This window comes from Ursus arctos, unplaced genomic scaffold (genome assembly GCF_023065955.2).
Source record: "Ursus arctos isolate Adak ecotype North America unplaced genomic scaffold, UrsArc2.0 scaffold_8, whole genome shotgun sequence".
Taxonomy (NCBI): domain Eukaryota; kingdom Metazoa; phylum Chordata; class Mammalia; order Carnivora; family Ursidae; genus Ursus; species Ursus arctos.
The window spans coordinates 74205721-74219964 of NW_026623100.1; the positions used below are offsets into that span (position 1 = coordinate 74205721).

At 38.6% G+C, this 14244-nt stretch overlaps 1 protein-coding gene across 2 annotated transcripts in view; it reads left to right on the top strand.

The window, feature by feature from the left end:
* NBAS (NBAS subunit of NRZ tethering complex) overlaps nucleotides 1–14244 on the top strand; it is a 341603-nt gene that overhangs the window by 29726 nt on the left and 297633 nt on the right. For both annotated transcript variants that reach the window (XM_044390391.3, XM_026519115.4), the window contains exons 8-9: nucleotides 928–1061; nucleotides 2498–2596. In XM_044390391.3, coding sequence (XP_044246326.3) covers nucleotides 928–1061; nucleotides 2498–2596 — 233 coding nt within the window. The remainder of the gene's footprint in view (nucleotides 1–927; nucleotides 1062–2497; nucleotides 2597–14244) is intronic.

Genomic DNA, 14244 nt, shown 5'->3' on the forward strand with positions numbered 1-14244 from the left:
GGCGCACATGCCTTCAGATCCTCAGCAATATAGCTTGATATTTAGTTCATGGAAGAAGGTTGTCATTGAGTGAATGTTTTAAGTGTTTTTTCCTTTTAGTTCCTTGATGGGGCAAATGAAAGTAATTGAGGCTTTTTTTTTTTTTTAAGATTTATTGTGAGAGAGCACATGCATGCATGTGTGTGGGGGGGGTGGTGCGGCGGGGAGAGGCAGAGTGAGAGAGAAACACAAGTAGACTCCACGCTGAGTGCAGAGCCTGACTTGGGGCTCGATCTCATGACCCTGAGATGAGACCTGAGCTGAAACCAAGGGTCAGACGCTCAACCAACTGTGCCACCCAGGTGCCCCTTTTTTATTTTTATTTTTAATTTTTTTAAATAATTTTTATTTTGTTATACTAGTCACCATACAGTACATCCCCGTTTTTGATGAAATGTTCCATGATTCATTACTTGCGTATAACATCCAGTGCACCGTGCAATATGTGCCCTTCTTAATACCCATCCCGGTGATGGGTATTTTTGATTTATTTTTAAGCATTGTTTACTGCTGGCAATGAAAGTCAACATTTGGGAGCTTGTAGCTGAACTCTGTATCTTAGCAGGTTTTGAGGCTGAATGGTGGGATTACTTACCCCCTCCCCCCCCACCAGAAGTACAGTCTTAACAGAAACTCACGTATCTCGGTGAATGTCTCATCCAAAGAGGGTTGTGTGGCTATAGCCTTTGTTGGGAGGGTAGGTCTAAAGTTGGCTGTCTGGTTCTAGGCGCTCTGATTTGCATGATTCTTCAGTATACAGAGCAGTTCTGGGACTGTTTCAATGTGTATCTGGCAAGGCCAGTGTCTGGGATGTCTTCCGACTAGACATACATGTGTTAACTTCTATCTGGTATCTTTTTAGTAACTTAATCTACCCCTCTTCTACAGGCATCCAGTTTAGCAGGTGATTTGAGCTATGCCATTGCTGGGTTGATATTTTTAGAATATAAAGCCAGTGCACAGTGGTCTGCAGAACTCCTGGTCATCAATTACCGAGGAGAACTGAAAAGTTACCTTGTAAGGTAAAAATATATTTTATTTGGGAACTCCTATTTGAAATAATGTTTTTCTCTGGCTTAGTGTCAGATTTTGTGTTGTTTGTTCTTTCAGCATTTTGTTGTGAAAAATTGCAAATATAACAGGTTGAAACCATTTTATAGTGAATACTCCTATATCTTCACTTAAATTCTATAATTAGCATTTTACTATACTTGCTATTTCACATTTCTGTCCATCCCTCCATCTAATCGATGTTATTTTTTAATGAATTTCAGTTAGTACTTACATACTTTAGTATGCATGTCATTAATTAAAGATTTGCTTATAGTTTTCTCTTTTGAAATAAAATTTGCATACAGTGAAATGTATAGATCTTAAGTGTACCAGCCAATGAATTATGACAAATGCATACACTGTGCAGTTCAAACCTCTATCAAGACACAGCACATTACCATCATGCTAGAAAGTTCTCTCATGCTCCTTCCCAGTAAATCTGTCCACACCTACCCCCCAGCTTATCCATCCTAGATAAGTTTTGCCTGTCCTGGTAATTCACATTAATGGACTCATGGTATGCACTCTCCTGTCTAAGGCTTCCTTCACTTAGCATATTTTGAGCTTTATTTGTATTTTTTCATGTATCAGTAGTTTATTCCATTTTATTATAATAAAAATGTATTTCACTGTATGAATATTTCGTGTGTCTTAGTTTGAGTTGTTACAACAAAGTACCATAAACTGGGTGGCTTATCAACAACAGAAATTTACTGCTGACACTTCCTGAGGGTGGAAGTCTGGGTTCTGGGTGCCAGCATGGTTGGGTTCTGGTGAGAACCTTCTTTTGGTTTGCAGACTGCTGACTTGTCTCTGTATCCTCACATGATGGAAATAGAGCTAGCTAGCTCTCCGGCGTCCTCTTCCAAAGGCAGTAATTCCTTTCCTGAGGGCTTCATCCTCATGACCTGATTACTTCCCAAAGACCCCACCTCCATATACTGTCACACTGGCATTAGAGTTTTAACATAAGAATTTTGTGGGGGACACAGATCTTCAATCCATAGTGGGCTCACAAACATTCAGACCATAATGTTCATGATTTGTTGATTCTTTCTTCTTTTGATGGACTTCTGATTTCCAGTTTTGGGCCACTGTGAATAAAGCTGTTATGACCATGCTTATACAAGTATTTTTGGATATGCATTTTCATTTCTCTTAGGTCACTGTCTTTGAGTGGAACTGCTGAATCATAGGGTAGATACAGTTTATTTTTATAAGAAACTTCCAGACCTTTTCCCAGAATTTTTCTATCATGAGGATTCATATTCCCACTGATTATGTATCAGAGTTCTGGTTGTTTTGTATCCTCAGCTGTGTATGGTAGTGTTTTTTAAATCATAGACATTGTAGTGGGTATTTTTTGGTCTCTGCCTTACTAGTATTTTTTTCTTCCTAAATTTAGTGTTGGAACAAATCAGAGCTACCAAGAGAGTCACTGTTTCAGCTTCAATAGTCATTATCCTCATGGAATCAACACAGCTGTTTACCATCCTGGTCACAGGTAAGCAACCATGTCTTCTTCTCTTTGGTGGAGTATGAGGTGGATGGAGAAGTCTTGGCACCGTTTCAGAGAGAAGAAATTGTCCACTCTGCTTATTTTGGCTTGTTCACTCCGCTCGTGCATAGTTCTCTTAAGTACCTGTAATATGGTTGTGGTCCTCTTCTGAGCATTTCTCTTCGTCCGGCTGACCGAGCTCTGAGCCACACGGGGCAATGGGAATGTGCACTGAGGAGGTTTTTCTCTTCAGTTTCTTAATCTTATTTTTCTCATCTGTGAAATGAGTATGTCTAGCGCTCTAGCATGTTGAGAGAACTCGCAAAAGGCTGCGTCTGAAGTGCCCTTGCATAGAAGGGCTCTGTCCCCATCACTCTTCCCCCGCCCTGCCACTTCCTCTCCTTCTCTGCAGGTTAGGGCAGCTGAGATAGTGGCACAGCTTATTCCTACAACTGCCGCCCATTCTTCATAGATGCCAAATCTCCACATATTTGCCACCTACGTTGAGGGTTAGTTGAAAATTGGGCATTTTCTTCTTCCCGTCATTTCTCTCCTTTCATTTTGTTATTTGAGAGTGAAATTTACATCTGTTTTATAAGTTTGCCAAGCTAACTTTTTGGTTCTCTAAATGGGGAGACTATCAAGTTGTAAATCAGACAAACCTAGCTTAAATTCTGAATTTTGAGACTTACTCTGTGTCTAAGTCCTTAAACTCTCTGACCCTCTATGTACTTGCATACCTTTTTCAACAAAAAGACTAATTTTTGTATTCTATTCAGTCATAGGTATGTCCTTTTTGTTCAGAATTTTATGATTATGAAATTTTTATACTGCAAAGGAACCCACACCCACCAGAGTCCTCTTTGTTCTCTTCCCTGATCCTTCCCTACTAGAGATAACCAGTGTCCTGAATTTTGTGTTTCTTGTTCTTTTGCTTTCTTTTTAGTTTTACCACTTACTCATATTTAGTTTTGCTGTTTGACTTTATATTAATGGAATCATACGGAAGACGCACAAGTCTTGCTTTGAGGCTTGCTTTTTGATGCATGGTTTTCTAGTTCATTCAGTTTTAACTACCATTAGGATATTTCATTTTATGAATATTGCAGCGTATTTATTCATTCTCCTATAGAAGAAAATTTGGTTTGTTTCCAGATTTTTTTGGTTATAAAAATAGTACTGTGGCCAAAATGATTATGCATTCCTGTGACACAAACGTATAAGAGTTTCTGTAGGGGGGCGACTGGGTGGCGCAGTCGTTAAGCGTCTGCCTTTGGCTCAGGGTGTGATCCCAGCATTCTGGGATCGAGCCCCACATCAGGCTTTTCCGCTGGGAGCCTGCTTCCTCCTCTCCCACTCCGTCTGCTTGTGTTCCCTCTCTCGCTGGCTGTCTCTGTCAAATAAATAAATAAAACATCTTAAAAAAAAAAAGTTTCTGTAGGATATATGAGTTGAAGGGGAACTGCTGAATTGAGTAAGTACATCTTCAACTTTACTAGGTAATGCAGGTGTTTTTCAGAGTGGTTCTACCAGTGCACAGTTTCATCAGCCTGTATGAAAGTTTCTGTGGTTTCTTATTAGTGCTGATATATTGATATCAGACTTTTAAATATTTGCCGATCTGGTTAGGTATAAAAGAATATCTCATTGTGGTTTTAATTTTCATTTCCCTGATTACTGATGATGTTGGACAGCTTTTTATGTTTGGCCATTCATGTTTTCGTCCTCTATGAGATGCTTTTTTATAATACAATTTCTTAATTTCTGTTGGGTTTTTGGTCTTGACATTCTTTATGTGATCTGGATGTTAATTCTGGATTATGTGCGTATTGAGTATTTTCTTCCAATATGTGACTTTTTTAAAAATTACCTTTTTTGAATTCTGTGTGTAGTTTCAGCTGTTAAATCATCTTAAAAACTGACCTTTTCGCCTAATTTCTTTCCAGAGATAACTACTTTGAGCTGTTTTATTTGGCTATTTTATTTGATACCTTTAGTTGTTTTCATACATAAAAATAAAATGCTTATGTTGTTACTTCTTGATTTCTGTTTTACACATTACCTGTTGATACTCCTCTTCCATAAAGAGACATTTAGTTTTCTTACTCTGTATTCTCATATACGCAAACTTAGCCTTCTCTTGTTCTGTTCAATTGTGATTTTTGTAGGGTAAATATTATTATGATTATATAGATGCTATTCACAGATGAGACAAGAACCTTCTGTAGTATTGCGTGATTGCCTTTTTGTTCTTATTTATTCATTGATTGATTGATTCGTTCAATAACAAACATTTATTCATTTCCTGCTCTGTGCCACATGCTGTTCCAGATGCTTGGTAGATATCTTATGGAACTTACTTTTAGAGGGGGTGACAGACAACAAACAACGAACATAGAGTATTTGAGGAACTGATAAGTGCTATGGGTAAAAAAATGAACAGGGGATGGAGGACAGTGGCAGGGTGGAGAATAGGGTATGGGTTATAATTTTAACTAGGGCGGACAGATCACCCACATTGAGAAAGAGACATTTGTGCGAAGACCTGCAAGAGGTGAAGGTATTCTTTATTTGGATATCTGGGGTAAGAGTGTTCTGTGTAGAAGGAATAGCCAAAGCAAAATGAGTTGGGAGAGTCCTGGCCATTTTCTAGAAACCACAAGGAGGCCAGTTTGGCTGAAGCTGACTGAGTAAAGTAATATATTGATGTCAAAGAGATAAAGCCAGTGCTTAATCATGGAGGAGCTTTGTAGGCTAGACTAAGACTTATCTCACTTACAGATTGAACGGTAAACTCACTCCTGCTAGTGTAGATCCCCCTTTACTACACTGTATTCATTAGATATTCTGTAGGTTTCGTCTTCTTGAAGCCTTTCTCAGAACTTTCTGACCTGCTCTGATGTGGGTTTGCCTCTGCCGCATAGCTCTTTCCTTAAGAACTTATGTAAGAATTTCACTTCATCATCCTGAGGATTGCTTTCGTATTTTTTGTTGCATCACCTGTTTCCTGGGTCCTATGTTTTATTTTTGTTTTTTGTTTTTGTTTATTTTGCTGTTTTGGTGAACTTCTGTAATTCCCTGAGGAAGGGTACATGGGAAGTATATAGTTTTTGAGAGCTTGCCTGTCTGAAAATGGCGTTTATTCTGTCTTCATGCTTAATTGAGAATTTGGCTGGATACAGTTGTAGGCTGGAAATAATTTTCCTTTTAGAGTTTTGAAGATATTGCTCTATTGTCGTCTAGCTTCTAGGGCTGTCCTTGAGAATTCTCATGCACTCCCCCCCCCCCCCTGTTTTTTTGTCTTCCTTCTCTCTGAAAACTCAGATTCTTTTTTATGTTCCCACAGTGTTCTGAAACTTGGTCGTGTTATATCTTGGAGTAGTTTTCTTTTCCACACTGTTAGTTTGAATACTCACTTTTGGGAAAATTCATTGAATTATTTCTTTGATTCTTTCTTCCCCTCTGTTGTCTTTTTTTCTGTCTGGAATGTCTGTTCTCTAGATGTTAGTCTCATTGAACTCACTTTTATTCTCATTCTCTTTTTTTCACCTTTGTTTTTGTTGAAAAAGAGAAGGAAAAGATTATTTTAATTTTTTCTATATAAATGTATATACTTAATGAAGAAAGTAGTTTGAAACACTTCTGAGATCTGTTGTAAATATAATGAATTAATGGCACTTAAGGCATCCAATTTAGAAAGAAAAATCTGTGTTCCAGTTAATTGTTTCCTGATATATCTTTTTTTCTTTTTCTTTCTTTTTTTTTTTTTTTTTTTAAGATTTTATTTATTTATTTGACAGAGACAGACAGCCAGCGAGAGAGAGGGAACACAAGCAGGGGGAGCGGGAGAGGAGGACGCAGGCTCCTAGCGGAGGAGCCTGATGTGGGGCTCGATTCCAGAACGCTGGGATCACGCCCTGAGCCGAAGGCAGACGCTTAATGACTGTGCCACCCAGGCGCCCCATATCTTTTTTTTCTTAATTAATTCTTCTGTGCCTCATCTTTTTTGAACTAGGTCTTGTGATTTTTGTTTCAGCTGTTACATTTCTCACATCTAGAAGTTCTCTGTAGTTATTTTATGAATCTCTCTTAAGGGAGGAGAGGAACTGAAATGAGTATTCAGTGAGCCATTAGTTGTTTTGAGGATTAGATACATATTAGGTACTTAGGATATGATAGTAGTGGATAAACATAATACTATTAATTTCTTCCTTTTGATTTGTGTGGCTCCTGCCTTAAAGAGTCAGTTTGCTGTATCATCCTTGGGAAATTTGAAAATCAGGGCGCCTGGGTGACTCAGTTGGTTAAGTGTCTGCCTTTGGCTTGGGTCATAATCTCTAGGTCCTGGGATCGAGCCCCATGTTAGGCTTCCTGCTTAGCAGGGAGTCTGCTTCTTTCTCTCTTTCCCTCTGCCCCTCCCCACTGCTTGTTCTCTCTCTCTCTCAAATAAATAAAATCTTAAAAAAAAAAAAAAGAAATTTGAACGTCAGTTGCAAGTCTAGTTAATTAAAAATTTTTAAAAAATGTTTATTGTATTTTGTGTATTATTTTCCAATCTGAAATAGTAGACCTTTATTTTATTTTGGATACAGATGAGTGATCACATGCACAGTTAGAGGTCTTTACATTTCATAAAATTGAATGTAATTGCATGTGCTGCAAATTACTGCCATTTTCTTAAAACATTTCTTTTCATTATAAAATAAACACGTTATAAGCATAAGAAAATTGTGTGGTTTTTATTTTATTCTTTCAAGTTCTTTCATGAAGTGTGTGGCCTCTTGATGTTCGTTTTTATAGCTCAGATACTGTATTTTCCTGGCATAACTAAACATTAAGTCTTGAACTTAAATTTTGCTGTTGGAAAGGGGGGTAGCGTGTGTTTTGCTTTGACCTGCTCTGTTTTCTGGGGCGAATTTTGCCAAGCCTAGACAGCGCACGTATTATTCCCATGCCACTCTGCTTGCTGGTCTGGTTTCTGTGAGGTTGACCTGTTTCTCTGCATCTTCTTTGATACTGTGTTTTATCATGTTTAAGCCAGGTTTTGCTGTTTGCTCTTTTAAGGCCTTTTTTGTTTTATTCAACTTGATTTTGTTGTTTTAAAGCCTAGGTATTAATACCTTTCTCGATATGTATATATCTTTTAAAAATTTATATTGTACTTTACTTTCTTAGCACACATATACATTTATAAAAATTTAATCTGTTGTCCATTCAAATGCATTCTGTTAGAGGAATTGTCTGTATTACAAAGATTAGTGAGGTAGAAAGTCTGTTTTATCTTTGGCCGGCTTTCTGTTATTCTCGTATTTACTGTGGCTTGTAGTGTGTGACACGCCTTTAGTAGGGGTTGTGGAAGATGTAAGGATGAAGGACAGTCTTGACTTCAAGGCCTCATATCCTTGAATGGAAAATAATGTATACACATACATATACATATATTTGTGTATGTATATCTAATATATATATTTCTAATGTCTGACGTAACATTTTCTCAATCTAAAAGTGTGTACAAATACGTATGTGTGTTTACATTGTGTGTGTGTGTCCAGGAATGCAGGCAGAAATTTGTAAGGGTCCTGAGAGGGTGCAGGTACAGTGATGTTGGGATCCAGATGAAGGAGCTCTTCCTTCCTCGAAAGATCGGGGAAGTATGGCAGGCCTTGCACTTGCTTTGGAGAATGGCTACAGTCTGGGCATGATGGCTATTGCAGGCAAAGTGACAGTGTGAACAGTGACAAGAGGAAAGAAGCCAGTGTACTTTGGGGAAATTGCAGGTGGTATAGTTTGGCTGACACTGTAGGGTGTGTGTGGCAGAAGAGAGGTCTTGGTGGGAGGTGGGGTCTTGGGAAAGCAAGTTGAGGTCAGATAATTGGAAACTTGAGTGGCAGCTTGTTCTTTGGGGAACTCAGATTTTTGAGAAGAGAAAATAGGATCCTCTATGCTTGGAGGACTGTTGCTTCAGCTGGGAGAGACTAGAGGCTGGGTGACTCCTAGCTGATAATGTCCTAGTTCAGGCCACAGGCAACGAGAGCCTATTTGTTTTCTTACATAGATTTGCTATTCTCCGTTTGTGTAACATTTTGGGCACTACTTAGGTATACATCACACTTTATTTTTTTCTATTTTGATGAATGGATCCTATATCTCCAGTTAGAATGTCGGCTATCTGAAGGCAGAAAATGTGTAATGTACGTTTTTCTAGAAGCTCTTGCCTCTAGTATAAGATTCTGTTTTGCTGATTGATAACTCTCCCCTCTCCCTCTGTGGGTTTCTTGGATAAGTAATTTTAATTTCCTGAGTGGAAAAGAAAGATTAAGTTTCTTTTCATTTTTTTTTTCTCTTCCTGTTTTTTTTTCCTATTTTGTATTCTTATTCATTCCTCCCATTTCTGTTTTTTTTTTTTTGTCCCTTTTAAAAGAAGTGTGTTTTATATCTTAATGCTTTCCTGTTTTGTTTTGCTTAGTTTATTTCATACGGACTACTCCGCTGTCTTGATTTATAACATAGGTCAATATTTGATTTCTTTTTTCCTGGCAGTATTTCAGGAGGGTTAAGTGGGGTTCACTTGGCGCCACAGGTTTGAAATTATCATTCACGAAGTACTTATTACATGATAACAATTTGTCATAAGTCGGATTCTGTTTATTACCCTTAAAGCTTTCACTTTATGGCCCAGGATCTAAGCAAATGCAGAGTTTGTTTGGAGGGGTGTGGTCTCTATAAAAATTTTGGAATTTTAACTGTTTATCAAACCACAGAAGGAAGACCAGTTCTTGGTTCTGCAATCACATACGATTCTTGATAGCAGTCAGCTTGGAGATGGATGACTGCATTAAGGTTTATGAATGAAAATTGTTATAAAGCAAGGGGTATGTGTAAATGGCCTGTTGTGCCTGACAAAATGTTGCTAGGTTGTTTATTTTTTCCGTTATGCGGTCTTTTTTAAATGAAAGAAGCTGAAATATTCCTCACACTTTTATTTCTTTTTGGTTACTCTAGTAATGTGAGCCTGTGATATTTATCATCTACAAGGATCTTATAAGTGTGAAATAAATCAGCCAGAGTGGAGTTGGAATAAATTGGTAATGTACAAACTCAAGGTTTTATGAAATTTATTGTTTTGCCTGAAGCTGCAAGCACTGAGGAAGAGAAATCGAGGTGGTAAATTGGGTAAAAGGAAACAAAAATTAATTGAGCAGCTTTGGGTTAACTCTGTGGATTTTCTGATTTTGACCATTTCCTTCTTTACATGTCCTCACTGCCTAATGAATGTATTTTATCCCCTCCCCCAACTCTCTCCTCTTCCGGTCCTGCCCTGCTTCGAGACCCACCCCAAGACCTCCCTGCTGTTTCTAGTATTTTTTAGTATTTTCTGTTCTTAGTATTCTCTGTTAATTTTGGCTTAGATTGCACCTTGATTATAACTGAAAGGGACTTCTTACCTCCTCTGCATTCTAGAGGGGACTGCAGTCTGCCTGTAGTACTGTGCCCGGTGGTGGAGGTTCCGGTATAGCGCCTCCCCTGGAGCAGTCTACAGTTGACTTTGGGAGTCCTATTCACAGAGAAGGGCACTCGGTGTGAGTTAAGTTCAAATAGAAGACTATCTGTGTCTGTTTTTTTAAATGACATTGCTTCCAATAGTATATAGTTTTTTTTTGTTTTAAGGGTTTTTTTCTTTTTTTAAATTTCATTGTGAATTTCTACAAGCAAAATCGGACATATTCAACTTTAAATGTCCAACAGTTCCTTGATAACTACACAGAGACTGTTTGAAGGTAACTTCTTTTAGGCTCTAATTTACATCTCAGCAGTGATAAACAATAGAGAATATGCCCTCTTTCTCTGACCCTTTGGAGAAGCCACCCATGCCCATGACTTTTTGATACTGATCTTAAATGTGTAATTCAGTGATTTTTTTTTTTTTTTTTAGTAAATGTTCATAATTTTGCTGTTGTGCATTACTATCAGTTTAGGATATTTCCATTACCCCTGACTTTCTCTCATGCCAGTGAGTTTTATGGAATGTAAATCCTATCGCAGAAAAAATCATAATCAATAAGGAATGAATAAGAAAGAAAAAAAAAACCTATGCAGGACTTCATTTGAACATTTTTTTATGTTAAGAAAAATACTCAGCTGTATGTTAAGAAAGATACTCCTACTGTCTGTGGGTAAGAACCATGACTAATAATGTATGTCGTGGTTGTGCAGAGGGAGAATCCAAACATTTGGATGATGACAATTCTTTTTTCTCTCAGTCAACTGTTTTAGGGCAAATATAGTTTGTACAGAAAGAATATGAGACAACATTTGTAGGGAATAATAAGCTATGGTTGCCTTAAAATAGGTTACAATCAGATGACAAAGGACTCTGGTTGATAGTCACTGATGCAGCCGTTGGAGCCACGGCTCATCTGCGGAAGGCGCAGAGGGTGGAATGGGGCGTGGGCTCTAGAAGGCTGTTCCTTGCAGGGGAGACTGAGGAATATCAGTAAGTACTGGCATGCTGCAGTGTTAAAGGGCTATGCTTTATGTATATTGATTTGGTCATCTTCTGTGGGTTTCTAATTTCCCCTAAACAAAATCGTAGCCATTTTATTTTATTTATTTACTTATTTTTTTAAAATATTTTATTTATTTATTCAACAGAGACAGAGACCGCAAGCGAGAGAGGGAACACAAGCAGGGGGAGTGGGAGAGGAAGAAGCAGGCTCATAGCGAGGAGCCTGACGTGGGGCTGGATCCCATAACGCCGGGATCACGCCCTGAGCCGAAGGCAGACGCTTAACCGCTGTGCCACCCAGGCGCCCCAAAATCGTAGCCATTTTAAATACCCTTTATACTCATGGGGTAAAGGCAGCAATCCAAATAAAATAGCTAGTACTTAGTGGGAAATCAAAAATGTTTGTTGTGCGAATGAGCTCTCAAATGAGGGGATGAAAATTCTCTGCAACAGAACGGAAGGAAAACAGTCTTGGGGATAGAAAAGGGGTGGGGTACAGTATGCTGAAGGGCCACCATCTCTTCTTAATACATCACTTTTGTCTAGGAAAGTGTAGATTGGTCCCACAAATGTTTAAATTTGATCTTGTGGAGAGGGTAGTGTTGAGAGTTCCCTACCTTAAAGGTTTATCCAAGGGGTTAGGCAAATTTTATTCTCCTACTATGAGATATAACTTCTTTTAAGATCTATGAGATGCATTTGGAAGCCGATCGGTGGATTTTCACAGCCATTACATTGCTGTGACATTGCCTGTCTTTCTGGTTCCTAAGGTCATAGGTATTTGAGAACAGGGCATTGTTAAGTGAAAAGATATGCTCTTTTGGCAGCTGGAGGACCAGTTAGGTATAAATTGCATTCAGATATTTTTCATAAACCCGAACTAGATAAGATTAATACTTTTATGAAGGATTGCTTCTAGAAAAGGAAAGAGAGTCCTGTAGTTATGATCATTGCTGATTATCTCCCACTGCAGTGAGAGAGTGCTTTTGGCCTTTGATAATGTAGGGGCTATTGGCATTTGAGGGATTAATGTGCAGTCTTGTACCTGAGAAGTGTGAATGTCAGTAATTGAGTTGACCTTACATTAAGGAGTTTTTCATTTTGCCTCTCAATTTCTAATTTCTCCAGCATGAGAAAATTCTCCTTTTTCTAAGTTCAGGTCAGTTATTTGAGGAGAAATAAAGGGTGCTGTTGTCTGTAGAGAAAACTGCATTGTTACGTAGAGGTGAGAGTTCTTCGGGGTGAACAATGCTTCCCAGACTAAATTTTTTGGTTTGACAGGCATTTCTTTTGGGTAGACAGGGAACTGGAGAGTCTTGGCCATGTCCCATGATCTGTTTTCATCCAGAATATGTTACCGATAAGTAGTCAGGTGTGACTCAGAAGTATCTTGGTCCTTAGCAGCTTCCGTCTTGCCGTCTTTTAAGTCAAAGGCTTCTGTGTTTGAAGATTCTTTGATACGAGAGGCTCATCCCTTTATGTTACAGTTACATATAAATAGGTCTTTAAAGACCTTTATAATTTTTTTACTCTGTTCAGCTGGTAAGTCAGTCAGCTGATCCCCTTCCCCCCTCCCCTCATCTTTTTCAGAGTGTTTTGGTTATAGTTTAATTTGATATAACTTTATTTTTTCTTTTAAAAAATTTGATTATGGAAATGTTCAAGCATACACAGAAATTCAGTGACCAGTATAACGAATTTACCTATTAGCCAGCTGATGTAACTTTTTATGTCAGGGCATTTCATTCATCTCAGTCAAGCTATTTTGTACTTGGTTTATACGCCCCACCCTCCCGGTTATAAGGACTACTGTACAGTCCTTCTGCAAAGATTTACGGAAATGCAATTTTAGGAAGTAGCTTGGGCCAGATTGAGTTTTTTCTTCTACTGGGAGCGATGCTAGCTGTTGTGTATTTAGTTTGGGAGTAAAGAGCTAAAAGAAGACTCTTGAGTTATCTTTAGCTTGTTTTATAGGAATGAAGGAGTGATGTTTAATTATGTTTTATGGACAAATAGAAAATTAAAAAAATATGTTTCTGACCTAATAGAATGTGTATTGGGTTAGGGGACAAGAGATCTGAATTCTCTTCTTGGTTCTACTTATTAGCTGTGTAATTTCAAGGTAAGTCATTCTTTCTGAACCATTTGCTGGCATTGCGCTGGGCACAGACAGTATGTGGTTTTAGTAAGCTGCTCAAGTACCTACGAGGTTTGGTGTAGACTACAGACAGCATTTAACAGAGGAAGATTGTGGTATGGAGTTTGGTAGCAGGCATTAGAGACAGACCCAATGTCAGGGATACTTGGCAGGGATACTTGAACAGTAAGGGTTCAAAGACCAAACTTCTTTTCCTGGGAGAACAAGTTTGAGAAAGATTTCAACAATTGAACTACTAATACTGGAGTAGAAGGTGAATTTGGTTTCAGAACCTGGGTAGTTCTGAAATCAGGATCCAAGGTAGATATGGAATGGACCAGATAGGCAGGTGCTGAACATACTAGGCTTTTGCAGTGTTGCTTAAATCCACCCTGATAGTTGGGAGGGAATTGGTCTTCAGATGATCATTGGCATCAGCTGTGGATGGAGGGAAGGAAACGGGGTCAAAGACCTCTGGGAAATCTAAATTAACTTGTTAATTAGTATTTCTGTGAACATTCTGCTTACCAGGCTAGCTGTTCTTAACAAGGTATGGACAACAGAATCACCTATTGGAAAACAACTATGCATACCTGATGAGGTTACGGAATACAGGTGAGGTTCAGTGGGGTGGAGTATGGAGCCAACGACCAAGAAAGAATTCTTGAGGCGTCTTTGGTGCAAAATTGGTGGTTTATTAAAGCACGGGGACAGGACCCGTGGGCAGAAAGAGCTGCTGCACCAGGGTTGTGAGAGGTGGCTGTTATATACCATGGGTTAGGGGAGGTAAGGAAAAAGGGAGGTTGAGGAAATACTTTCATATGTTAAAGAAGACTCACAAGATACCAGAGGCCTTGCCATTGTCAAGTTAAGGTTGTTTTTCCCTCTAGCAAGGCATTAACATTAAGATGGTTGGGAACTTCCTGGTGCCTGCAGATTACAAGGACATTTAATTTTATCTGCATTCCCTTCCGGAAGCTAGGTTATTGATAGAAATGCTTCGTTCTTGCA